The following is a 27,253-nucleotide window of genomic DNA, read 5'->3' as shown; positions in this document are numbered from 1 at the left end:
CGGAATAATGCATCACTCTTCTGAGAGAGGTGTGAGGCCATTAATTACCAAAATAAGCTGCCAGAGTCATATGGTCTTCATTCTTCCTCTACACAGTGTGTTTTAGTTTTGAGTTTTGAGGCAAGGGAAGAAATTCAGATGGGAAATGAGCAATTCGGGAACCTCTTACAGCTCTCTGGCCCGCAGTAAGTAAGCCTTTCATCCTCTTTCAGAGTCAATCAGCAGAAGTTCTGAACACAGAGAGCAGGGCTTGGCCCCTCATGGCCACGCAGCGAGAACTCCACCCAAACCCCGAATTATCACACTAAGAAATGACCGGGGCAAAGGAGACCAAGAGAAACAACCGCATGGAGGTTGCGATCGCCTAGAATGTGTTGTGTGCATGTGTGCTTGCGTGTGTAAACACAGAGCTACAGACACGAGCACCACTTCTGGAGGCTGTGCTACATGGTCCCCAGAACCCAACTACCTGAGTTCAGAGTTCACCCTGCCGCACAGACCTGATGCACCGTCATTTGGTGATGCCTCAGCTTTTTGCTGTGACCACACAAGATGTCTACCTCATACGGTCGTGGGACGTTATACCGGCTAATACAGGTAACGTCCGAAGTACAGCACCTAATAGATCCGGATATTCCCTTGACAGACACAGAATGCATTCCACCCCAACTGTCATGCGCTCCAGCACGCTGGCGTTTTGTGGCTGCCACAAGCTACACAACCATATGCTTAAATACCAAATCGCCTCAATGGTTCGGCCGCAGCCATTACTCCTTCACCAAGTCTTGCTTGTGAAAGGTTCTCTTGGCTCTGTTTCCTTTTTCAGGCATCAAGCATCCGTTTTCCTCAGAATCTGCAATTCACTGGGTCAAGGCTGTCAAGGCCCCTTTTCACACAGAGCAATCAGTCAAGGACTGAGAACGCTCTGTGCGGTGGTGGTGGCGGTGGTCGCCTGGCCAATTTCATAGGGAGTCACTTCGTGGCTTTGGCAGAGTCTGCCACTGTCTGCTGGAATAAATCCGGAGCCAAAATATGATTTGTCTATTTTGACTTGTGTACATTTTCTGAGTACAAGAGACTATTGATAAGGAATCTAAGTAAGAGGAAAAAATGTTTGTTGATTTCCCTGAAAGCACAAAATGTTCATTCAGTGAAGGGAGGTAGGCCATTCGCTCATTATAATTATGGATTAAGGCTCTATCTTCTACAGCAGTGGTTCCCAAATGCTAAAATACAAATTGCTGGGTCCCACCCCCATAGTTTCTGCTTTAGTAAGTCTGGTGCAAGGGGACTCGGTGCTGAGAATACGCAATTCTAGTACAGTCCCAGTAGATACTGATGTTCGTCTGGGGATCACACTTTGAGAACCAATGCATCGTAAGCAGGAGTACCTCCCTAGCTGTAAGGAAATTAAGTTCAGATCCCAGGCCAGAGCACACCACCAGGCAAAGAGTTACCATTCTCATCAGATATTTGTTGAATGAATGTACAAGTGAACAAGCATGTAAGTCTTCCATCAAGACATTTCCTGCATTTGTTTCTATCAAAGCTATTGAACATGATATATAAATGAAGACGGCCTTCAATACCCTTCAACCAACCACAGTGGATTTTAAACAGAAAGAAAGATGAGAGCACACACACATCCTGTGATGATCTGCTGAACATACCCTGACATCTATGCTCTCCTTCCTCTTAACAACAGACGCTCCAGAGTTGTCACTGGGCAAATGGTTGCCCGTTTGCGAACTACATTTCTCCACCGCCCTGCAGCCACGTGTGCCCAATGACGACAAGTCCCTCTCTCCCTAGGCCAAAGAGTAGACAAGGTGAGAGGAGGCCAGCTTCAACCTAGAATCTAGGACCATACCCTAAAGCAAAGGTTGGCAAACTTCTGCAAAGGGTCAGACAGCACATTTTTCAGCCTTGTGGGCCATATGGTCTCTGTCGCAACTAACCACTCTGCCATTGTAGCACACAAGCAACCACAAACAAGATGAAAATAAATGAGTATGGCTGTGTTCCAATAAAACTTTATTTATGGGCATAAAATTTGAGTTGCATATAATTTTCACATGTTAGAAAACGATTTTCCAACCATTTAAAAATGCAAAAACCATTCTTAGTATGTGAGCCACACAAAAACAGAGTACAGGCCAAATTTGGCCCATGGGCCATAATTTGCCAACCATGCCTTGGAGGATGATGGAGCAACAGCAGAGAAGGAAGCTGTCCTTAAAGAGCCTCATGGAGCAGAGGTACTATCCACCCAAACCACAGTCTACTTCTGTTAGCAACACAGAAAGAAGCTTCTACACGCTTTGAGCGATGGCATTTCAGGGTCCCCGTTAGGAAAGCTTAGCGTGTAACTACAGACCATACAGTTTCATATATAAAATCACATTTTGGTGTGAGATAGTCTGAGATAGTAGGACTGTTCAAAATGAACAAAAAGCTAAAGAAATGGAAGAGTCCTTTTTTTTTCTTTAAATCCCTGATGTAAGCTTCAACTCCCCATTTCTTGCTAACCTTCTAAGGTGGCAGAACAGGCAAGGGTCAATATCAATCTTGATGGCTACAACAGAGACTGCCTGATGTCTACTCTCTCCTTATTAGTTCATAACTGACCCCTGGACAATGGACCTTGCAGAAGCATCACACTTCTTAGCCTCCCCAAGCTTAGGTAGGAGTGGGTAACACTGGGCCTAGGAGAAAGGAAGCCAAAATGAACATGTGTGTGATGTGCACATGTGTGTACACACACACACACACACACACACACACACTTTCTAACACTGACCAGGCGTCTCCCCAAAACCATAGCTCATGAGGGACCAAGAGGAGGTAAACAGGCCTCTCCCTCTCCATCCAGGTGGCCAATGTAATGTAAGCATAGCATAGGGCGTCTCAGAAAGCCGTTTTGGGGGGCGCCTGGAGGGCGCAGTCATTAAGCGTCTGCCTGTGGCTCAGGGCGCGATCCCGGCGTTCTGGGATCGAGCCCCACATCAGGCTCCTCTGCTGGAAGCCTGCTTCTTCCTCTCCCACTCCCCCTGCTTGTGTTCCCTCTCTCGCTGGCTGTCTCTGTCAAATAAATAAATAAAATCTTTAATTAATTAATTAATTAATAAAAGGAAGCCCTTTTGGCCTTCCTCTAAGCCTGGAAATCAGGGAGCCTTAACTAAGAGCTCTGGGACGATGAGGTAAAGAGGAAGAGAATGGTAGGGATCTCAGTTGGCATGAACATCCTGGGTCACTGCAGAAAAGCAACAAGCTAAATCCAGAATTCTTTTACCTAAGCTACTGTGGTCAGGTGGCCCCAAATTAGATCCTTGTGTCAGGTGGCCCCAAATTAGATCCTATTTGCACAACTAAATAAGGATAATAGCCACATCGGTACAGCGCACAACTCCGAGACAGAGAATTCTCAGCTATGCAGAAGCAACATCATGGGCTCAAGACGATGTCATGTAGGGGATTCTGGGAAGGCCAGTTTTGCCTGCAGGTCCTCTCACCATCGGTTTACTCTGATCCTATTACACCTCCCAACCGGTCCTCGACATGCGGCCCTACCACTGACTGCAGCTAAGCATTCGGTCTGCCACGGACTCGGAAGGAGGCCTAGTGACGTCGAGCACTCAAAGAGATGCCACGGAACCTCGTTCCACCTTTTGGCTCTCCACTAAAGGCTGACAGCCAATCAGCTGGTCAGAGCATCTCTATATACCAACCTGGGCTCCGGGGCCAGAAAACAGCAGTGCACTTGACTGAGTCTCTGCTTCAGGGAGCTCACATCCCGATAAGGGAGACGGAGAACAGATGAACAAATACATAAGTACTAGGATTCCAATAGAGGCCAGTTCCAGGTAGAGGTATAACTGGGTAAGGCGATAGCATGAGGAAGGAGTGCGGGCTGCTCAGCTGGCTGAGGTAGAGGGGAAGCCTGAAAGATAAGGAGCCCATCGAGGGTGGCGGGCAGGGGTGGGGGTGGTGAGCCTTGTGAGCCCACGTCACCCTTCCGAGTGTATACCGAGTCTGCTATCCTGGATATTGCATGCAAACTGGAGACTAGTGAGTCAGGCTTCACTCCTAAGGCCTAAACAATTTTTAAAAATTTTTACCCGATTTTTAGCCCTGATATTCCTCATTCATAAAAACGTACATAATTAATTAGGGATTTAAAAGTTCTTTTCACTTAGACTGTGATCTTTTAAAAGCAGCTACTTCAGTTTTGTCTACAATAGCAAACAGAACTGACCAGAGACGAACGCTACTGCCCCCAAGGTGGTGAAAACGGGTTCCGGGGTGGGGCTGTGGAATCCCTCTCTCTATACACACAAAGCACCGGTATGCCTACAGTCCAAAACCTCACAGAACATCTGCAGTATGAAAACTTCACGGGTGGGGAGCGGATAAGAAACAATGTCTACAATAGTCCTGGGGAGGGGCTTAAGGAAACAAGGTTTGAGAAACATGGATTGACATAAACGCCTCATCTAAAACATAACAGAGACAACCCTCACTGTCATTCTCTATCCCCTCATGTTTTTTCTTAAAGATTTTAGTTATTTATTTAACACAGAGACAGAGAGAGAGCACAAGTAGGCAGAGAGGCAGGGAGAGGGAGACGCAGGCTCTCCGCTGAGCAGAGAAACTGATGCGGGACTCGATCCCAGGACCCTGGGGTCATGACCTGAGCCAAAGGCAAATGCTTAACCGACTGAGCCACCCGGGCACCCCACTATGCCCTCATTCTGCTTTACTGTCCTTTCCAGCACTTGCCACTCCCTGACCTGACACGTTTTGTTGCCGCTGCTTATCTGGGTCCCCATCTAGAATGTAGGCTCCCCGCTGCGTCTGCAGCACTTGGAACGGCGCGGGCACAGGGTGGTGCAGGCGCACTGGCTGTGTGAAAGCAGACTGGTGGCTTACGTGTCCTCAAAGGCTCCTCCTCCTGCTGTCAACTTCTGTGAGTCAAAGATGCCCTTACTAGCACTGTCAGCCACAACGCATCATTTCTGATCCACCCCAGGAGGCCATTCCTTGCATACCAAAATCATCTCATGAGAAGGTGGCCTCCTTTAAGCCCCCCGCCCCAAGCCAGGACCAGCTGTGTTTTAGGAAGCCTTCCATGTATTTATCAAAGCAGCGCGACGGTCAGAAACCCAGCGTAACAGAACGTCATGCTGCATCAGGTGGTGACGAGCAGACCACAGGATTTCTGAAATTAGCAACAAGATACGGACCTTTCTGATTCACACTCAGCTTCTACCTGTCAAGAGGGAGGTGGTATGGCTTCTTGGCCTTTTGGCTAAGATCGAGTGAAGAGGGAGGTAGTAAGCTAAACTGTTCAGGAGTCCTTCTTGGAGAAGAAAAATCCTTGGGTTGTCTGTATGCAGCAAGGTGTGAACCAGCATCTTTAGACCTAAGGGAAACCTCAGAGAGCATCCACTCCTGCTGCAGGGTAGCTCCAGATCTCAAGGCCCAAGTTTGAACTCTGGTTACTTTTACTGAGTGACAGAGGGCAAGCTATTCACCTACGCAGTAGCTCACCTCTTTCATCTGTAAACTGGGAATAGTAACGGGTGCACCCTACAGGTGAATTAAATTGTGTAAAGGACTCAAACCATAGGAACGCCTGGCCTGCTATAGGCACTCAACAAATATTAGCCACTATCCTCATAATTAGCATTTTGCTTTTCACTTCTTGTACGCAAAGAAAAGAACACCCCAAGTCTCTGTATAAAGGGGATTAAAACTACCATGCAGTTCTAGAGAAATCCTAGAGCCCCCAGAAGCACTCCTGAAAACCAGTGATTAAGCTCCATACAAACATTTTACTCCCCAAGAAATGGAGACTCAAGGTTGATGTGACCGGTCAAAGCCACATTAGAACTCCAATCTTAACCACTGACCCCTCTTGTGCCATGTTACCAGGTGCTCCTCATTATCAAGGAAGTAATGAACGTGTGCCCTAATAGGACTTCACCCCTGTCATAGGAATGAGGGGTCAAGGGTAACATGCAGAAACAGAGTGCAGAAAGCAGTGCACTTGACCTTCACAGAGAATCATAGAAGTTCACCACGGCCCATGTACAAAGCAGAAAGTCCTCACAGAGATCCCACTGCTTTTCCCTTTGCAACTGACTAGCTTCCGCAGCCAACACTAGAAGCAGTCTATAGCTATCCTTTCTTCCTAAGGACTCCACCATTCCCAGGGCTGTATGGTGAAGGCTCTGGGGTTAAGCAGGCCTGGCTGTGTAATTTTGACAGTTGCTTACCCTCCTTACAGTTCAATGTCTTGACCTATAAATACAGATAACAATAGCACCTGCCTCACGGTCTTCCTGAGAGAGTCAAACGAGAGAATACCTTCAATTGTGTTTCACAGTCCTTAGGTGGACTCAGTAGTCCTAGAGTTGGAGCTCAACATATTGTAAATCCTAGTCCCCATTCAACTAATAGAGCATATATTAGCTAATCAATAAAAGCAAAATTCTCAAAAGCAAACTTACTTGTCAATCCAGGGTGGGAACTTACTAGCTGTCCACCCAAATGAGGCCCTCCCATACTCCACAGTACAAAATTCTCATTAGGCCTTGCTGTGGGCTCCATGTGGCAGGGCCTCTGCAGCTGCACGTGGCCATGCGGTTAACCTCTCGCCGATGGAGCAGTGGTGGAATGACGGGTTACCCTTGAAGGCCTTGGCTATGGCACATTGTATGTGCAATGTGCCACACTCTGATCCTTCCTCCCAAAACGAATACAAAGGTTCATCCCCAGGGAAGGACCCTAGGGAACTCAGCTTGTATCATAGAGAAGAGAGTAGACTTTGGGAGAGCAGAGACATAGATGAATGAACCTGAAGCCCTGAACGACGGCATGCAGCTTAGTAGTGGGCCTCACCACCCTGGATCCTTCTGGGAAAGAGACATTTCCTGGATCTTTCGTCTATGTGATGTTGGGCCTGTTTGTTAGGATAGCTGAGTCTTTTACCCTGGCATGTCCACTCCTTGGGAGAAATGACTGAGCTGAAAATTTATAATACTTTTGAACAAGCTGATGATAAAAATCACAGACACAATCTGAGAGCCAACTTGGGTAGGACAGGAGTTAGACTATGAGAACAAAATATTTTTCAAATGCCCTTTAAATCTCTTAGATACGCCATGAACATCAGCCTCCATGTTTTCAACTCCTCTGATACAACAGAGAAGCCATAGCTTCCTTGTGAACAAAGTGTCTGATTAAAGGCAAAGCATGGAACTCACTCAAAGCCTTTACATTCCTATGGCGTCAGAGGTCTTTATTTCCAGGCAAAATGTGAAAGTGAAAAGAAAAATAAAGAATGACTAACTCTGTTTTTAGGAACAATCTAATCTGGTCCTTGGAGCCGAGGCTTCACGGGAGAGGATGCTCGTCTGGATACAATTCAGTGGATATCAGTTTACGTTCCTACATCATAAACTTGGTGCTGTTGCAGAATGGGGACACAGAGATGAAACACAGAGCCATGAATCATGCCTTTTGGAGGCTCCCAATCTAGTGAGGAGACACAGACATACTGGAAGAACAGTAACGGAATGCTGTCTGTCGTACCTGTTACACCACATAATAATAAAGCATTACAGCATCAGCTCATCATTTATTAAATGTTTCACATTTGCCAGACACCACGCTAGGCCTCACCACTTACTTAACCCTCATAACAGCCCTATACCGTGGATATCACCTTTCTCATTTTGTAAAAGAGAAAATTATACTTTAGTAAGTTGCCCGAAGTCACAGAGCAGCCCACCCAGAACCTAGCGTGTCTGGTCCCAGTGACCGTTCCCTCAGCCACCAGAAGCTGCGATGTACCGTGGAGGGAAAGGAGGCTTCCGACTGGCAGGTCAGCCCTGTCCCATCCTCTGGGACACTGGCTCAGAACTGGGGGAAGAGAAGGGCCGTTAGATCCAGCCGACAAGGCAGTCCCAGAGCTTCTCAGAAGCTCTCTGTGCTGGGAAAGGGCATCATAGCTAGGGTTCCCAACCTTCTCAGCCTTGCCAACAGCTCAGGAACTTAGAAGACAGCACATGAGGCTACCCAAATTAAAGTCTTTGGATTCTCTCTTTTTTTTTTTTTTCTTTTTTAAAGGGAGAGTGAGAGGGACACAGGCCCCACACAAAGTTCGATCTCATGACCCTGAGATCATAACCTGAGCCAAAATCAAGAGTCGGACACTTAACCAACTGAGCCACCCAGGCACCCTAAAGTCTTTGGATTCTTACATAACCTCAGAATGGAAAAGGTTCATCCTTAACCAGAGAAGGAGATTCCCCTCTTTTTTGTGACTAAGGAGAAATCATTTCAACTGCTTTTATTTTTTTTATTTCTTTAAAAAAAAATTTTTTTAAGTAGGCTCCATACCCAGTGTGGGGCTTGAACTCACCACCCTGAGACTAAGAGTCATATGCTCTATCAACTAGGCTAGCCAGGTGCCCTACTTTTACTTTAAGTCTTAATTTCCCTGTGTGAAACGCTTCTTCATTCCTTATTGGGGAGTCCCCATGTATGCCTCCCACGCTCTCAAGGAAGGTGTAGGGACAGGAATCTCATGTTTACACAATAGTATAATCATTTTAGGGGAAATTTTGATTTCTGTATTAAATTTCAAATCCTTTTGGACTTTTTCTATTTCTAATAAACAGTATCTGTGATAATGGATTACTGTCTGCTCACATCTCTCCCTCTCCCTTGCTCCATCAATTCTGCGCTTGGCCACATGACTTGATTTGGCTGAAGGAACATTACGGACATAACATGAACAGAGGCCTTTAAATGAGCTTTCATGGTTTGGTGTGGCACTTGTGCCCCCGTGATCCACCATGAGAAAAGCATGCCCCTTCAGCCTGGTCCCCAAAACGAACACGTCAGCTGACCTGTGCCCAGCCAGCACAGGACCAGTTGACCAGCAGCATGAAGCAGAGCCACCCAGCCGAATCACCTTGCAGACCAGAGAGCACGGGAGTAACTGCTTACTGTTGAGAGCCAGTGAGTTTTGGGATAGTTTGTTATGCTGTATTACTGCGGCTGTAGCTGACTAATGGCATCATCATTTTATATCAACTGGAAAGGCTAAATTACAGGTACAAATCTATGTATTTCTGGGTAAAACATACTGTGTGATTATTCCCTTGGACTGCACAGGCATCCTGTAACCCAAAACACGCCATTTCTCAATTACCTGAAAAAAGATACTGGCAGGTTAGAATGTAGAGAACAGGGGCGCCTGGGTGGCTCAGTCAGTGAAGCGTCTGCCTTCAGCTCAGGTCATGAGCCCAGGGTTCTGGGATCGAGCCCCATATCCAGCTCCCTGCTCAGCAGGGACTCTGCTTCTCCCTCTCCCTCTGCCCCTCTCCTCTGCTCATGCTCTCTCTGTGTCACTCTCTCTCTCTCAAATAAATAAAATCTTTAAAAAAAAAAAAGTAGAGAACAGGTTCATATACCCTCAATAAATACAAAAGCTCATTTGACAGCGAAATGTTTATGCTAATGTCTCCTCATATGATACAGATGTGGAAGAGAAACCAGAATCTATTTTTCATGGAAGAGATATATAAAATACAAAAATTTCAGAATAAAAAGGGTACTGATGGTAAAATAGTATCTTTAGGCTCATGGTCCCTATAATCTCCCTCAGTAATTTTTCTGTCCTTTTGTCAATATCTTTCAGGTTACTATTACCAAGACCATTCTCTCCCCTCTTCCCCCCACAGCCTACCCCCACCCCCGTTTCTGTCAATACTCCCGTCACTAAAATCTCTTAAGATTTCACGAAGCTCCTGAAAAAAAGTTTTAAAGAAATCTATAGGTCACAGTTTAGGAACTGTATCAAACATTACTGTTTACTGCATCGTGATTATTGGTAATTCTTGTTTTCACTCCCACTCCAAAATAAAATAGCAAACACTTCATGAATTATGTTAGTTAAATGAATGAGATTAGTCAAAAATTTTTATTTCAATATCGATTTTTAAATATTAATGGGACTTTTAGGATTGAACAAAAAGTGAACTAGATTTGAAGAGATCTAGAGGCCAGTTAGTTTCCCAGATCTCTACGGGGCTTTGCAGGGGGTAATGGAGGCCTTAAGTGACTTGAATGTTACAGAAAGCATAGTGAAAACTATAACCATAATAAACCTACACAACACTCCATATCATTGTTAAGTCTGGAATTAATTTTTTTTAAGATTTTTTAAATTTTCAGTACAATCTACCCCCAGGTGTGGGGCTCGAACTCACAACCCCAAGATCAAGAGTTGCATGTTCCAGAGATTGAGCCAGCCAGGTGCCCCATGGTTGGAATTATTTTAACTCTATTTGGTGACACTGGCTGACACACAGGTCTCCATGTGAGGTCCTGACGATGGCTCCCATCCTATCCTCCATCACGTCCCCTTTCTCCATCTTCTCCCAGCACTCCAGCCTCCTTGCTGCTCCTTAAACATACCAGACACTCCTGCTCTGACCCTTCGTCCTAGCTGGTCCTTCTGCCTGGAACACTCTCCCCCCACCCTGAGACCCGAACGGCTCCTTCATGCCCCAACTTCGTTCAAGCCCCTTCAGAGATGCCTTCCTCTCAGAGGCCATCTCAGACCTCTCAAACAGGCCTCTCAACCTCTGTCTTCTCGTCACAGCATTGTGACTTTGAAGTTATCTTAAGGATTTGTGTTTTTTTCTTGCTGCTCCCATGAGCACGGACTGTGTGTGGTTCACTACAATACTCCAGCTCCTGGAGAGTGTCTGCAGAGTTTGCACTCAATAAATATTTACTAAATATATAAACGGGAGTTTTAGAAGTTGCTGCATGAAAGAAAGAAAGAAAGAAAGAAAGAAAGAAAGAAAGAAAGAAAGAAAGAAAGAAAGAAAGAAAGAAAGAAAGAAAGAAAGAAAGAAAGAAAGAAAGAAAAGAAAAGAAAAGAAAAGAAAAAGAAGGCATTTACTTATTAAATCAGATTGTTGGACAAAAATCTTCCATTGCACAGAATCCATGGGGAGGGAGAAGGAAAATAATGAAAGGGACCCTCAATGATAAGAGTTGGAAACCATTTTCTTCTTCATCTACAAAGAAGTCACATAAGCTTGGACCCGCTGGTTAACTGTATCAGATCTCAGTGTACTCTTTAAGGGGGGAAACCATTGGCAGTATATTCTGTAGGACTGAAAATGATTTCAGTCATTGTCAAATACCATTTAGAAACAAAGAACTTAAATTTCCTCTGCAATCAGTATACAACTCAACTATCGCCACTCGACCTTCTAAAACAAGGCCTACCCTGGAACTTCTCAGAGAAGCTTCCAGCATCTGAGTTTGTGACATTTCAAGGACTGTTATTAAAGAGATGCACAGCCAGTTAGCCAGGAGAGCACAGCATTTGGTTAGACTCCTGTAGTCATGTTCTTGGACTGCTTTATAAAAGCCCCACAAATCCTCTCAAATGAGTCACAATAAATCTTTACAAACAATACATACAAAATCACCTCCTGTTTTTCCATTGCTTAGTTGGTGCAACATGAGAAAATTATGTTTTCTGTTTATATAGTTTAATAAACCTCTCTAGACTCTTAAAATGCCTTTTCTCCCAAATGGAAAATTATATTTATCAAATATGGAAGTCATTTTTCTAATCACATGATCTAACGTCTCAAAAACTTAAATCTGGATAAACAATCCTAAATTAAGGCTGGTATATTTTGAAACAGCAAGAATTTGTGTGTGGAATGTTTTAACAGCTCATGGATTCCTATGACCACTCAGTATGACTTATACAAATACAAACCAAAACTCTACCAGGGAAATCAAATTTCATCAAATATCTCAAAGTAAAAATGCTTAACCAAAACCAGAAATGTGTAATGTTAGTTTGATTCTTCTTCTTCCATCATATTATGGAAACATAAAGAGGACAGAAGAATTTGCGGAATGTGGCACTGGCGGCATCATCATGGGCGCAAGAAGATGGTACGGTAACAGTAGCGTTAATATTTACAGGATGTTTCCTTAGCTGCTAGGCCCTTCATAGGCATGTTTTTATTTAATCCTCATAACAACACTCTGAGATAAATACTATCTTCACCTGACAGAAGTTGAGGTCCAGATGAGTTAAATAACCTTGGCCAAGGTCACACAGCCAGCAGGGCTCAGGGCAGCACCACTACTCACGCCACAGGAAAGCCTCCCACACAGCTTCCTCCAGAAGGCAATGAAAGGGGCCAACTAGAGAGCTTCCTTTTCTTCAGAATTCACCAGAGTTCCAACAGCTAACATACCAAAAAAATGTGGTATCTCACCACACCTTGAGATATGTACCATAATTCCCATTTTAGAGTTTAAAAAAAAAAATGAGACACAGAGAAGTTATATACTTGACAAAAGGAACAAAGCCAGGATCCCAAGTGAAGTAAGTTGGCTCCAGCAACCACAGGCTGGACCACTGTTCTACTGTCGCTCCCTCTGCTCCTCCTGGCTAAGCGCTCTTGCTCACTCATGACTTTAACCTCCTCGGCTTCTTCATCGACGGAACTAGCTAGTTGGACTAGATCACCTCTAAGTTTCCTCCTGGCTTGTCAGTGATACAGTACTCAAATTCATCGGCTTGAAATCATCTTTTTGCCATGATGAAAACTCGTAGGACAGAGTATTTGAGTGGTCCTCCTTTTTTTCCTCTAGGGGGGAAAATGCACCCAATAAGGATCCTAATATACTTTGAGGATTAAAGCTCATTTTTTAGAATTTTGTATAGTATAAAAGAAAAATTTGAAGTCACAAAGCTTTTAAAAAATAGTTAACCATTTCCTGAAAAGAAATGGAAATTTAAAAACAACAAAATTATAAGCTACTGTTCTTTCCATTACACCTTCTGTAGTTTGTAGAGCTTTTTTGCTGGAAACAACGGTCTTCAAGCATCTATACATACACCATTAAAACACATGGCCCATCATCCGTATCTCATTAAATACAGTGATTAGCAGGAGTGGAATCGTTTTCTTGCACAATGTTTTAAAACCATCTAGACTGGTTGCAAACCAGTATAAGAAGAGAAATTTCATATAAAAATCTTAGTTCCTAGCTTCTCTCTCCCAAACAAGGACAAGGATCTGCCAACAAAGGCCTGCACTCCAACCTGACAACACTGGGCCACAGGTGAGTGGCAGCTGCCTTTGTAAGCAAAGCCAGGGCTCTCTCTAGTTGGCCAGAGTGGTGAGGACCACTCCCAATTAGATTGAATTTGGTCACTTTGCTCATACACTGTGTCCTGAGGGCATCGAGTTTGAGAAGTTTAGGAGACAGGTTTCCCAGTTTGGGCATTTCTGCTTGAACTACATACCTGAGATAGTATCACAGCTTCAAAACTGTTCTACATTAAACACTTGCCTCCAGTAAAACTAAAAATTACACCTATAGAACTGAAATTCAAAAAGGTCTCATCCCTTTAAAAGCGTTATTCCTCTAAAAAAAAAAAAAAAAGAATGAAATCCACAACCTTCACAATGCTAGTTATTGCATTAGTGTAACCCACTGGGTTCCCAACTCTGACAACAAATTGGAAGCAACACTGATTGACAGGTGCTCAGACCCAGATCACCCCAGCTCAATCACAACATAAGCTCTGGGGCTGGAGCCAGAGGCAGCTATCCTTACTTTTTCCAGGTTCACCCATGTGATTCTGATGACAACTCATGTTGAAAACTGTTCTCATGTAGGGACTTATAAATCAGTAAGACGGATTGCCGCAGGCCACCGATAAGAATAATTCTCATTACTTTACGATATATATTACGTTAACACTTAAGTGCCATTATCTTTCCAGGTTTTGACGAAACATTATTTCTTTATTCTAACATCTGATGTGAAATGTACATATAACTTCCCTTAACCAAATTTCTTGTCTGGTGTTCCCATATTTCGAACAAATATTTTGGTGTGGGCCCCTGAAAGTGCTCAGTGCTGAAGTGAGGCCAACGTACAAAAGGGAGTTTCCAACTCAGAACACAGAGACATACCAGTTTAAAGCACACGCTGTCAGCCAGTGAGTTGGTGCCAAACTCCAGATGTCTAGTGTCAGAAATATCCTATCAAAAGATCTCCTCCATAAAGATCTAAAATTGAAACTCTCTATAGATTGCTTGGGGCCTATGAAATGCCTGAGAGAGATCTGCTGAGCCCTGAAGAGGAATTCTAGTCCACAGTTCACCGGCCTATCAGTTCTTCTAATAAAGCGAGATTAGCTAGAAGTTCATCTAGAATTTCTGAGGTGAAGACTTTCTGGAATATGTCCTTAGCTTACAAAGAAACTTCAATACCCCATTTCTTTCATTTGATGTTTGATACCTGAAGAAGCATGGGCATAATAATTTATGCTTATTACCATGCTGCTCAGTTTACTTAATGGCAAGCTGTACAAATACGTCTTTACAAATTTCCCTGCTTTTGCCATTACTTATATAATTACACTATGTACTGACAATCAGGGAGCAGAATTAGCATTCAAGAGACTTCTGCTGAATGATTAGGTAAGAAAAACGGTGCTTCTATTGTAAGCCCAGATGTGCTCCTGCACCAGCTGCTTAAGGCCTGGTGATGAAGTAACAGGACCTAGAAAGTGCTCTCTCTGTGAAGGACACCAGGGAAGTGTCCGGCAGGAAGGTCTCTACACACACCCAGGGCGACTCGGGCTTCAGCTCTTCGTTCACACTGTTTATAGCTGGGTCCCGTTAGTCATCATCGGTCCAAACAAATTTTTAGATGAATGCACATGAACATAATGCCAATACTTGAATCTGGAAACCTAAACTAAAAGAGAAGTTTGTGTATAGTGTTAGGTATTATGTTTGTCAGGAGTCTCCCACCCCCAGAGAAGTACCTGTGAGGGAGGGAAAACTAACTAGTTAGCACCTTTAGATAATTCGGTAATTACAACCACTTTAGAACTGCCAAATTAGTCATTCCATTGTTGTTACTGTGATGATGTGATGCTCGTGGACCCTCCCAACCACCGTAAACACCTTCGGGAGTCTGGAAACATTTCTATTTCTTTTTTTTCAAATCTTATTTGTTTGTTTTTTGAGACAGAGTGCACCTGGGGGATACGGGGTGGGGGGGAGCAGACGGAGAAGAGAGAGAATCCCAAGCAGGCTCCACACTCAGCTTAGCACAGAGCCTGATGCGGGGCTCGATCTCATGACCGTGAGATCATGACCTGAGCTGAAACCAAGAGTGGGACCCTTAAGTGACTGAGCCACCCAGGCACCCCTGGAAACATTTCTATTTCTACCAGAAGGCAGGCATCAAAGTATCCCCCCAACAATCCAAACTGCTGCCTTTGCAAAGCCAACCTTTCTTCGGTATGTGAGCCACTCAGGTATAGAAGAGCCTTTATAAAAATGTAAGCATCTTGCACAGGGCCACAACGTAGGCTGTATAGAGCAGGTACGAAGGTACAGGAGGCCACCTGAGAGCAAAGCCCACCCCCCACCCTGAGCATTTTACTGGTTGCGCACTATCAAGCTACATTATTTGCTCTATGTCCTGGCCGATGTCTCGCGTCAAATGGAACAAATGCGGCATTCTTTTTTTTTTTTAAAGATTTTATTTATTTATTCGACAGAGATAGAGACAGCCAGCGAGAGAGGGAACACAAGCAGGGGGAGTGGGAGAGGAAGAAGCAGGCTCCCAGCGGAGGAGCCTGACGTGGGACTCGATCCCAGATCGCCGGGATCACGCCCTGAGCCGAAGGCAGACGCTTACCCACTGTGCCCCCCAGGCGCCCCCAAATGCGGCATTCTTAAGCAAGGCATAAAAAGCAATTAGCCTGTGCCTCACTAGTAGGCGGTTAATAAACAGCAGCTATTGTTACTATTTTACACAAACAACAAGACTGTCAGAACTGCCAAGTTAGAAAAACCTAAAAGGTAGTTGCATTCAAGATTGAAAATTCTGCTTTATACTCGAAGCTTGTCCTCACCCCAGCCCCCTGCCTCCTTTAGACCAAACTGCCCCAGCAGAAAGGTGAGAGGAAGCAAGATACGCTTTTGTCCTAGTATTGTTTAAGTCCTAGAATATTCTAGGCAACCACATATTGTAGGTAAGGCAAGAAATCATTCAACTGAGCTTCATAATATCCTCAATATGGAACAACCCTCACCAAGTTCAATCCCCAAGTGTGGAAAGAAAGACATGGATTCCTCTTTCAAATCTACTTAAAAAAATAAAGTCTTCTTCAAATTCCCTTAATATAAACTGCTCGGACTAACTGCATAACTGGTATTTGTGTCTGCCATAAACATATATATAAACACATAAACATATTATTCCTCACATATACACACTTCCAAAGAAGATTAGCTTCAAAGATGTTTTTCACCACCCAAAGTTACCTTTGAACTTACTCTTCTTACCATCCAAAGCACTTCTCAATTTTTATTTTCATTTCATTTCTGAAAACACTTCTTGAAGAAGAGGCTAGGAAGATGACAAGGTCCATCCTCCAGGAAGGGGCGGGAGGCCAAGTATACGAGTGGTTACCCTGAACTATGGTGGCCAGGTACTACAGGACAAAGAGGGAAGGACAAGTTATAATGACACTGTTTTCTGTGGTAGGAGAGGCTTTCTGTTCTGAAGGAAAATATTTGTTTTATAATCTTACCAAAATAAACATTCTGGTTCATATTTCACTAGACAACGTATTTAACTAATATGATAGCATATTCAACTCCCAATTGGAAGTACTTCTAGGATGGGGTAATGTTTATTTCATAGGCTTGCAATGAGGGTGCATTAAATATTGTATGAAAATTGGTTAATACAATCTCTGGCACACAGTTGACTCCCCAATTGGTACCAAGAAATGGAGCCATACATTGTGAGGCCTGCAGCTTTAGACTCTTCATGGAAAAAAAAAATTACAAATACAAAATGATTACAAAAATTATTTATTTAAAGAAATCACAACAAAATACAAAATTTTTAAAAGCTAACATTACCAAAACATCACAAAATCAAAATCCAGAAAAAGAAACCAGTACGTGAATTCACCACCTGATATGCTGCTATAAATACTTCTTTTGGGCTTCATATTCTTTAATTACTTCTCGTATGACAATGATTTATATTAATATCATTTTCTGTGAGGTGCAAACATAAATCAGTCTTTCCTCAAGTGTGGGTGATCAGTACTTATTTTTAATTATTGATAAATCAGAAAAGTTACTTTCAGGCTACAGCTGCTTATTGGTAAAGTCATATAAACTTTTAGGATCACTATCAAACTTGTAAACACCTTTTTAAATTTTCTTTCCTATATGAGCCTTAAGAATTCAGGGCATTTCAAGCTTTCTTGTGCATTGATAAGACTTCAAATATTCTTTATGTTGATGACACTCATTAACCAGTTTGTTGTCAATATTTTTTGTTGTTGATACACACACGCATGTGTCAAATGAGCAAGAAATTTAAACACCGAATTTCTATTATAAAAACAGTGCATTTGTAAATGTATACTATCTCACATTGCACTATATATAATTATATATAAATAACATAATACGTAAATATATATAAGTATATATAAATGTAAAATACATAACATATAATACACATATAATATAAATATATTATATGCTATATTGCATTGAGTATATTCCTAACAGAAGGAACTTCCATATTAACTACACTTAGATAAGAACTGAACTCCCTACTTAAAATTGTACACATTTAACAAACAGAAGAATTTTCCAGACTCGCTTCTGGCTCCATACATTTCAAACTAATTCTTACTGGTAGATGTCATAGTACACATTCATATTGCATTACCACCTCTGGCCCCACCCCTTTGTGTAAGGGCCCCAGGCGAGCTGGCATAGTGGCATGTGTTCCTGGGAAGTGATTTCCATATTCGGATAGCTACGCATAACTTAACTAGACACAGAGATGACCATGAATCATAGAAATATGTACCATTAACCCCAAACTAAATATGTCCCAAATTCAAGTTCCCCGTAGCTATATCTCAAAAATACTCTCAATTCCAAGGTCACTGAACCCAAGGAGATGCGTTATAGAGGGGAAGTCAGAGTAGAAAAGAAAAATGTTAACCAACTGCTGTTAATCTTACTTTTTCAAATTTTACAAGTTATGACCCCAAGAACAGACTGCTGCACACTGCCAGGGCTCCTCCAGGACCTGGGAGAAGATCGCATGGGTCCTAGAAATGTATTCACAAATGGTAAACACGATATTGCACAAGTGTGGGGCCCTGGGGCTTGACCTTCACTAGCTTCACCACAAATCTGCCTCTGTGGTCCCTATAATTACTCATCACTTATCTCAGTCTGTACGTACCTGGGGTTTCCAAATAAATTTCAATTCCTTGGAAACAGGAAGTACTGTCTGAAGTACTAGCATATATAGTAAATACTCAAAAATGTGTGTGGTAGGGGCGCCTGGGTGGCTCAGTCAGTTAAGCATCTGCCTTGAGCTCAGGTCGTGATCCCAAGGTCCTGGGATCGAGCCCCACACTGGGCTCCCTGCTCAGCGGGGAGTCTGCCCCCACCCCTACCCCACCTGTGCTCTCTCACTTGCTCTCTCAAGTAAATAAAAAATCTTTAAAAAAAAAGTGTGTGGTAGTCCTCACTATACATAGTGATTTTGACAGAGAGACAGAGTAAAGAGAGATATAAATGTATATATGTCTTATATACACACGTGTATGTACATACACGTGTGTATATGTACACACATATATACATGTGGGTGTGGAGATAGTCACATACATGTATATATTATTTAGACATGTATTATATACATGTATTTTATATACTATATGCCATTTATCTATATACTATATCTAGATATCAATTCTCTATATAATACCAAAGAAACAGTGAGTCGTTCCACATTAATAACTAGAACACGGCATCTAGATCTTGTCCCATCAAAGCGGTCTATCTCAGAAGAAAGTCACCATTATAGCCAGGCAGACAATGAACAGGACTTCATTTAGGAGGCCAGTGGGTGAGCCTGGCCATTAGGAGACTATCAATGCTGGACAGAGAGTCTGGAGTTAGTGACCCAAGAGGAGTCACTTTGACTCCTGCCACAGTGGAGAGCGAGCTACTGGGAAGACTTCATCCTTAAAGATAATATCCATCAATGCAGTTCCTGCTTGCAGCTGGTCTTAAAAAAAAAAAAATAGGTGAAAACTACTGCAACATTGCAGAGTTTAGTGTGAGGGGAAAATCCAATTTTCTTTAATCTGATTTAGCATATTAAAATTGAAAGGCTTGCTTTTTTCCAAACAAATATCCAATAAATTTCTGACATTTGCAGTTTCTGATTTTCAGGTTTTAAGTAAAAAACATGTGCTATTCAACACTTGAGCAAGGTCTACATGGAGCAAACCTATTATTTCATCATGAAACAAAATATATTATCTTAAATCCAGCAAGTTCAGTAGTATACAGGCCATGTCAGCACTGTCAAAATCTGAGGGCAGGGGTAAGGATGGGATGGGGGAGAGAAATATAAAGAAATGTGGGGTCTGGTTCTTGTCCTCAAAGCAAAAGCTAGGGGAAAAGGGAGGATATTAAGGGGTTTGATAGCATTGTCCTGTCTCTCAGATCTCTTACGTTTTAATAAGGCCTTTAACTTCGAGACAGATCTTAGGAAAGCCCCTCGCATCAAGTGTCACCAGCCTGTTCGCCCGTGAGGCTTCTTCTCTGTCACCACTGGGAAGAATCGGGTTTTCTGAAAAGAGCCAGCAGTTTGCATCTCTAGACCTGTCTTGGTGGGAGAGGTCTCCAAAATATGGGTATTCTAAAGGAAGCTATTTTCCAAATATGGAGGCTTTTGTCAGTCGCAGACAGTTTTTCTGTCTGTGCATCTCAGTCACACATCAAAAAATATGGACACTACAACATGAAAACAATCAGAAGCTTATGACATTTACGAGATCGAATGTTCACTAGCAATGGCCCATAAAGGGTGATCTGACTATTTACAGGTGAGAACTGGCTCAAATGGAAAACTGTTCTGGAGAAGACTGTTTAGTTTTAGATTTAGGGTTCCCCCACACTGTGTGGTACGTAGGCATACTCACGCACACGCATGCACTTGAAATCTCACTTGGCTCTGTACCTGGGACCTTCTTGCGAACTATGGGAGGGAGTAGCGGGGCATCTTGCCGCCAAACCACAGGGTGCGGGCAAAGAGCAGGGCAGACCGTGACAAGCCTTTCATTCATTCATTTACTCCTTCAGTCATTCCTTCTCCCCACAGGAAATGTCCTCATAGGAATGTGCCCACAAGCTCAAAGCACAGTGCTTCTTTCTAGCCCTGGGTTTTTCCAAATAAATACAGGCCACAAGCAAAGGCCATGTTGGAGGCCACTGGCCTTGACACCACTTTCCAGTCCACAGTGGCAAAGGCCTCTGCCAGCATCCAAAGTACCTCTGGCCACAGAGAACAGAAAGTGGCCAGAGCCCGTAACCCCAATGAGGGACTGTTGAAGGGTTTCCCGTTTCCTATTCGCAACCTTTCCTGGGAAGGGCCTGATGATTTCACATAGTTGTAGGTGGACACAACAAATATTCTGTTAACCTCTACCGTAGACTTTCATAGTAGGATTACAAACAGACTTAAATGGTTAGTACACAAAATGGCAAGAAATTGGGTGATTATACCGTAAATGCGTACTTTACACTTAATCTTCCTCTGCCACTGCATGGGGTAGGTGCTGTTAGCGTCCTCATTGTACAGAAGCAGAAACTGAGGCACAGTGAGGCTGACAAGTGTCAGAAGTGTATATTCAAACCCAAACATGCTGCATTCACTATGCTGCCTCTCAGATGATCCCCACTTCGAAAGTTCAGAGCTACTTTCTAAAGGAGGAAACACAGACGAATTGTGTCTAGAGGGGGAGTAGGGACATTACTATCTAGTTCTTCACCCATCTGGCAATTTGGCATAGGCCCAGCTCTGCTACCGGTCTGAAATCCAAATTCCAGTTCACACTTGCCCAGCCATGGAAACTTAAGGCAAGTTATGTAACCTTTCTATGTCTCAGTTTATTCACCTATAAAGTGGGAATAATAAGGGCCTACTACCTATTATATATACCCATCGTTTTAACAATCTATGGTGCTACTTTAAAAGGAGAATGCAAATATTTACTAAATTATTGTTGGAGCCAAATTCTACACTATTGGTCGTACAGTAAGTACCTTATTTTTCTGTCCAGGGACTTTGATCTTTACTGATTAGATGGTTTACAAATCTACCCTCTGAAATGAAGCAGCATGGATTTTTGGAAATGAGGAAACTAAGAAATAGAATCCACAAGAAACCTGCTGACATGCAGGGTCAAGAACCACCAAGTCACAAGCACGGCAAGCCACTAGGTCAATAACATTTCATCTCCTAATGGGGCCTCTACAGGAAAATCTGAGTCAATAACAGCAAAGCTGAGGCTCCTAACATCTGGGGAAAGCTCTAAATGACCTTTTAGTTGAGGACCATCACAAGAAAACTGAATTGGGTCAGATTCTCTGTTTCAGTTTAAGAGGTGCGGTCTGCCTTGGGGCCTTTGCATTGTCTGTTCCCTCTGCCTGAATCCTGACCTTCCGCATATGTCCTCATGGTTAACTTCCTCACTTCCGTCAGGGTTTTGTTACCTATCAGCTTCTCAGTGAAGCCTACTCTGACCAAGCAATTAAAAATTCTAACACTTCCTCCTCTCGGTCTATCTCAGCCTGCTCTAATCTCTCCCTTTTCCATAACCACCTTCAACACCTGATTTAATTTATTTTTATGCTGAGTGTTTATTGTCTATCTCCCACCACTAGAACATAAAGCCCCCAAGTTGGGATGTTCGTTTGTTCACCAAAAAATACTAAGGGCCTAGAACTATGCCTGGTATAAAACAGATACTAAACATATATTGTTATATAAATAAATTTAACATGCAGAGGTACTTTTACGCATGTACCAAATAATCAAATCTGGCAAGAATGATTAAACAGTTCCCTTTCTGAGACCAAAAGCCAAAAGATTTCTCAGCACTGAGATGCACAGACAGAGCAGGCATTTCATGAGTCTGTGACATTGACCTTCAGTGCTAAATTTAGTGCCCTTGGTGTTTCTGTGCTTCCTAGTTACCAGTTTAGCTTCACCTACCTAGGATGTGCATGTCAAGAGTGTTTCTACAAACTCAAGTATCTACTCACAGTAAGAAGCAAACAAATCTTCATCAGCTTTTCCTGTCTCCAGGAAACAGGGCTGGGCTATGAATGAATTGAGAGCAAAGCTGATTGAGAAACACTTCACAATTGCAGGGCTATGGGATTTCTAGGCAATTTAAGTTGAAGGGAGGGCTTCAGCTGAGATACCAGGGTTGTACACGGAGACAAGGACTTCAGTACTAGACCAGCGATGAAAGGCAAGGACCAACACAGGAACACAGGTGTTGCGCTCCTCCAGGAGGAAGAGAACTAAGACAGAGGATGGGGGAAAATCATACTTCCCTTGACTCTACAGCCCCAAATCCTTATTCCTATGGGTACAGGAAAATGGTTAAAAACAAGAGCTAAATGCACATACATAACAGAACAGAGATAGCTATTCTCCACTTACTGCACTTAATTAACCTGAACTAAGTGTCACAATTATAACGAAAACTCTGGGCCTTGCACACCAAAGGCCCTGAAAAATCTGTCAAGCAAGAACGACGCCATAGTCCCAAGAACCTTCAGGTTATTACTGCTTAAGGATTCTGACTAGTGGTTAAATAGTAATAACTCAGAAAGGTCCCCAAGATGGAACTACCACCTGAGCATATTTCTAATACTCTTATAATTACTAAATAACAAGCTCTGTGAAAAAATAAAAGATAATATTAAAATAAATCTGTTAGTAGTCCTTTCACGCATCTTTTTAATGCGGCCACTCAATAACAAGGACATGCCATCAGAAAGTCAGTCATGAAAAATAACCATCTGCCTCCAAAAATTTGTAGACTGAACCATAAACAATAAATAAATACCACTTAACAATCCACACAGAGAACCTTCACTTGGTTCTCTGCTTGGTCCAATATATCTGCACTCATATCCCCTCATCAAGTATATTTATGAGTCACTGCCTACTGATCAGGATGTTCTCGAGGTGAATTCTTATTTGTGCACACAGGCCTGTCTTTATTTTTTTTTTTTTTAAGATTTTATTTATTTATTTGACAGAGAGAGAGACAGCCAGCGAGAGAGGGAACACAGGCAGGGGGAGTGGGAGAGGAAGAAGCAGGCTCCCAGCGGAGGAGCCTGACGTGGGGCTCGATCCCAGGACTCTGGGATCACGCCCTGAGCTGAAGGCAGACGCTTAATGACTGAGTCACCCAGGCGCCCCACAGGCCTGTCTTTAAAAGCAAAGGGCCTCTCTCCGCTCAGCAAAGGCACCCAAAAATTTAAGTTCATCTCGTCCCTCTGGGAATTTCAAGTGTTTGTTCATTTTAGCATTTATTTTCCATAAAGCAGGCTGGTTTTAGACTAATTCCAAAGTATAGTCATTGTTAGCCTTGCCACACAGTGTGCCTAAGTCATAACTATTGTTATAAACTTAATTCTTCAATATTTTCATTAAAAGACTAGCCCTTTGAGGATGACCATTACTTAAAAGCTGAGTTTCAGAAAATTTACAGAACCTTTAACCCTCTTTAAAAATGTTTACCCAATACTAACAACAATTTCTGCAAACTTTAAAAGCTCTTTTGATCCACCAGCCACTTAAAATCATCTAATTGATTATAAACTAAATCCTCAAGAAGGATAACTGCCTTTAACACATTTTAATAAATATAACTGATATTTTCTTTTAACCAGCTAGTCCAAGTAGGCAAGTAATGTGGGAAAATTATTACTCACCTTACATTAATTATAGTTTATCCTGAACTAGTGGAAGTGAATGGGATATGCAATGACAGCTCTCCCTAAGTCGGAAAATATTATTTATATATTTATGTAATACATATTTATTTATTTTATTTATTTATTTGTTTCTATTATTTTCTATTTATTATTGAAAGGAAAGGAGTTTGAACTAACAAAATTTCTATTGGAACTTTGCATTACTGGAGTTTTAGTATTATTTTAAACTGCCCATCATGAAAAATCTGATTTATCCTTTAAGTACCTTCGGTTATGGCTATTCAATCACGATATGAATCAGCAAATTTGTTACTCCATTAAATTCCTGCTTTTAAGAGTACCAAAACTTGCCTAGTTCTTCTCTCACATCTCTATCAGAGGAGATGGCGGAAACTATCATACCCGTGTTTTAAAACTTTGTAAATTTCAAAACCTGGACAATTATTCATCAGGATTATTTTTTTGAAAGACATTGGGTAGACATTTTCAATGATTACTTCCCATTCCGGATGCCCCTGCCCCTCATATTCTATGCTAAACAACAATCAACGCTTATTAAGCACCCACTGTGTGCAAAAAGAAAGCATTATACTAAGCAAAGAGCATAAGGCTCGGCCTCATTTTATTCGTGCATAAATACACAGCAGTCGTGACTTATTCTCACAACTTTGTAGAAAACGTGAGTTGCACCACATGGATGAATCCAGAGGATTCATTTGGAAATGGCTTTCTGGGGTTAATTTACAGGTTCTCCGTATTAGACAGCCCCGATGGGACATCATGCGGTCCCTTCCACCTTCCAGCCCACACAGGACAACTCGTGGGCGCCAGCCACACCTTCTGCAGGTGGCTGGATCGCCTGAGCCACAAGAGCCGACCCATCTCTCCTCTCAGGGACGCCGGATAGGAGTATGTAAATGCGTACAAGGACTTCGGCGAATTCGAGGACTTGTTGAAAGGCCCCGGGGTCCTGGGCAGGAAGGGAAAGGAGCCGGGGCCCCCTCCCCCGCGGCCACCGAGTCCCCGACGCCCCGGGCGCTGCGCAGGCCGCCGCCGCGGATGCCGGGCGCAGCCGGCGCACCTCGGGCCTAGCACCATTGGAAACGCAAATCACTGAGTCGGGGCACATTTAAATGCCCGGCCGCGGCCCCGAGGGATTGCTCTCCGGCAGACACAGCCGCAGGGGCCTCCGGGGCCGCCCCGGCCTGGGGCGTTGGGCGCGGCCCGCGGGCGCCCCCGGGACCTCAGCCCGCAGCGCCCCGGCGTCCGCGCCAGGCCGTGGCAGGGGCGGGTGCCCAGGGCCCCCAGGCCAGCGTGCCCGGCCCGGCCGAGCGAGCCCCGCGGCGCGGGCAGAGAGGGCTAGAGCCGCGTCCTCCGCCCGCGGCCGCCGGCTCCCGCCCCCTCCCGACGCACCACACCTAGCAACCCGCGCTGACAGGACGCAGTGGCGGCGGCGGCGGGAGGAGGAAGCGGAATGGCTGCCGCGGTGGAGCCACCCCCGCCCCCCCCCGCTCCCACCTCCCAGCGGCTGCAGCCGCCGCCGAGCCCTGACAGCTCGAGCCCGGGCGGAAGCAGCGGGCGGCGTGCAGCGGCCGCCCCCCGCCGCCCCCCGGCGCCTCGGGCCGCCCCGACCACCGGGCCAACTAACTCCGCGCCCCTGCCCAGCGCCAGCCGCCCGGCCCAGCCGCGCCCTCCGCCCCGCGCCCCCTCCCCCGGCGCCCGGCCCCGCCGCCGCATCTCCCGGCCGCCGGGTCCCTCCTCCCGCCGCCCCCGCCGCGGCGCACCCCCACTCCCACCACTTCGCCGCCAGCGCGCACGCCCCCCGGAATCCCCCAGCCTGGCCGACCGCCGTCCCCGGCACCTCGGGGCGTCCGCCCCCTCCCCCACCCCGGCCCGCTCCCCGCCCCCCAGGCACCTCGCGCCTCCGCATCCCGTCACCCCCACGCCCCGGGCTTGCACACACCCTCCCGCCCCGCCGCCGCCTGCCTCCATCCCGGCCACCCCTGGCCATTCTGGGGTTCTCGCCTGGGCAGGAGTTTCCGCGCGCCGGGCACCCCCGCCCACCCCCGGGCCATTTACCGATGTGGTTGTCTTCGATGTGCTCGATGAGGTCGGCCAGGGTGGGGAAGTGGAGTCCGCAGCCCCCGAATCGGCAGGTATTGGAGAAGAAGGAGGCGGCGGCGATGCCTGTCATGGTGCTACATCGAGAGCCCCCCTGGTGTCGGCTCTGCGAGCGCCGGGCCGGCGGGCGGAGGGAGGGAGGGAGGGAGGCAGGGTGGGGTGAGGAGAGGAGGGGCTGGGGGAGGGGGAGAGAGGCGGGGTGAGGGGAGCGGAGAGAACGGGACGGAGGGAGAGGGGGCTAGAGCGATGAAGGAGAGCGAGGAGAGACCAGGAGGCAGAGGGGAGGCGGTGGCGGCGGCTGCGGCGTCGGGAGCGGCGGGGGGAGGGTGGGGGTGGGGGGGTGAGGCCGCCGCAGCTGGGAGGAGGGACCAGGGCGCGCGGCAACAGCTGTGCGGCCCCAACCTCGGCTCCTGGACCGAGGCCTCACCTGCGAGCTCCTGCCACCAACTTTATCTCTGTCGGCCTGCCCTTCACAGTTGGTAATACATGAAATCTCTTTGGAGCTTCCTTGGTTATGTATATTACCTTCTTGATACATACACATCTATTAATTACACATGCATCCCGCCATGAGAACTCAGGGAGTTACCCAGGCCCCACTCGGGGACGTTTGTTTGCACTTGGCCACCTGTCTAGGTGTGACACAGACATTCACAGGGGACCCAGGAAAGGTAATTGTGTGCACCTTACTCTTTAAACCTTTTTTTTTTTTTTAAGTCATTTTCTCTGGAGGTTTGTACTAATTGATTTTAATGAAATTTCCCTCTAGGCCAAAAGAAAATCTTAGCTTTATTTAAATTTCAAAATAGATTTCTTGATTGTCAAGTGCATTTGCCCGTGTTTTACATATGTACCACGTTTGTTATATTCCCTGCCCCTTTTGGGGAAACAGAAACTAAAATGATTTTATTTCCCCAAATTACAGCACCCCACTGTCCTATCTCAGTCTGGGAATTGACTCATTGGTCTCTCTGGGAAGCAAGACTATCAGCAGAAAGGACAGTGCATTGGTTAAGGCTAGAAGGAGTAAAAACAGGGTCAAGGGACATATTTACTCTTCATTTAAAAGAGAAAAGACTCCTACAATCAATCTTGATTACACCGTTCTGTGAACATTTAAACCATAATGTTGACCAGGTAAACACCTAAGTTGAATTTGGTAGCTCCCCCACCCCCAA

At 44.7% G+C, this 27,253-nt stretch overlaps 1 protein-coding gene across 1 annotated transcript in view; it reads right to left on the bottom strand.

The window, feature by feature from the left end:
* The window catches only part of JAZF1 (JAZF zinc finger 1), a 327,118-nt gene extending 300,759 nt beyond the window's left edge, over positions 1 to 26,359 (bottom strand). The window contains exon 1 of the mRNA XM_045792964.2: positions 26,034 to 26,359. Coding sequence (XP_045648920.1) covers positions 26,034 to 26,148 — 115 coding nt within the window. The 5' untranslated portion in view covers positions 26,149 to 26,359. The remainder of the gene's footprint in view (positions 1 to 26,033) is intronic.
* Between the last annotated feature and the right edge of the window lie 894 nt (positions 26,360 to 27,253).

Source organism: Ursus americanus, chromosome 3 (assembly GCF_024610735.1).
Source record: "Ursus americanus isolate L20-20 chromosome 3, mUrsAme1.1.p, whole genome shotgun sequence".
NCBI lineage: Eukaryota > Metazoa > Chordata > Mammalia > Carnivora > Ursidae > Ursus > Ursus americanus.
This window is presented reverse-complemented; position numbering and strand designations above follow the sequence as displayed.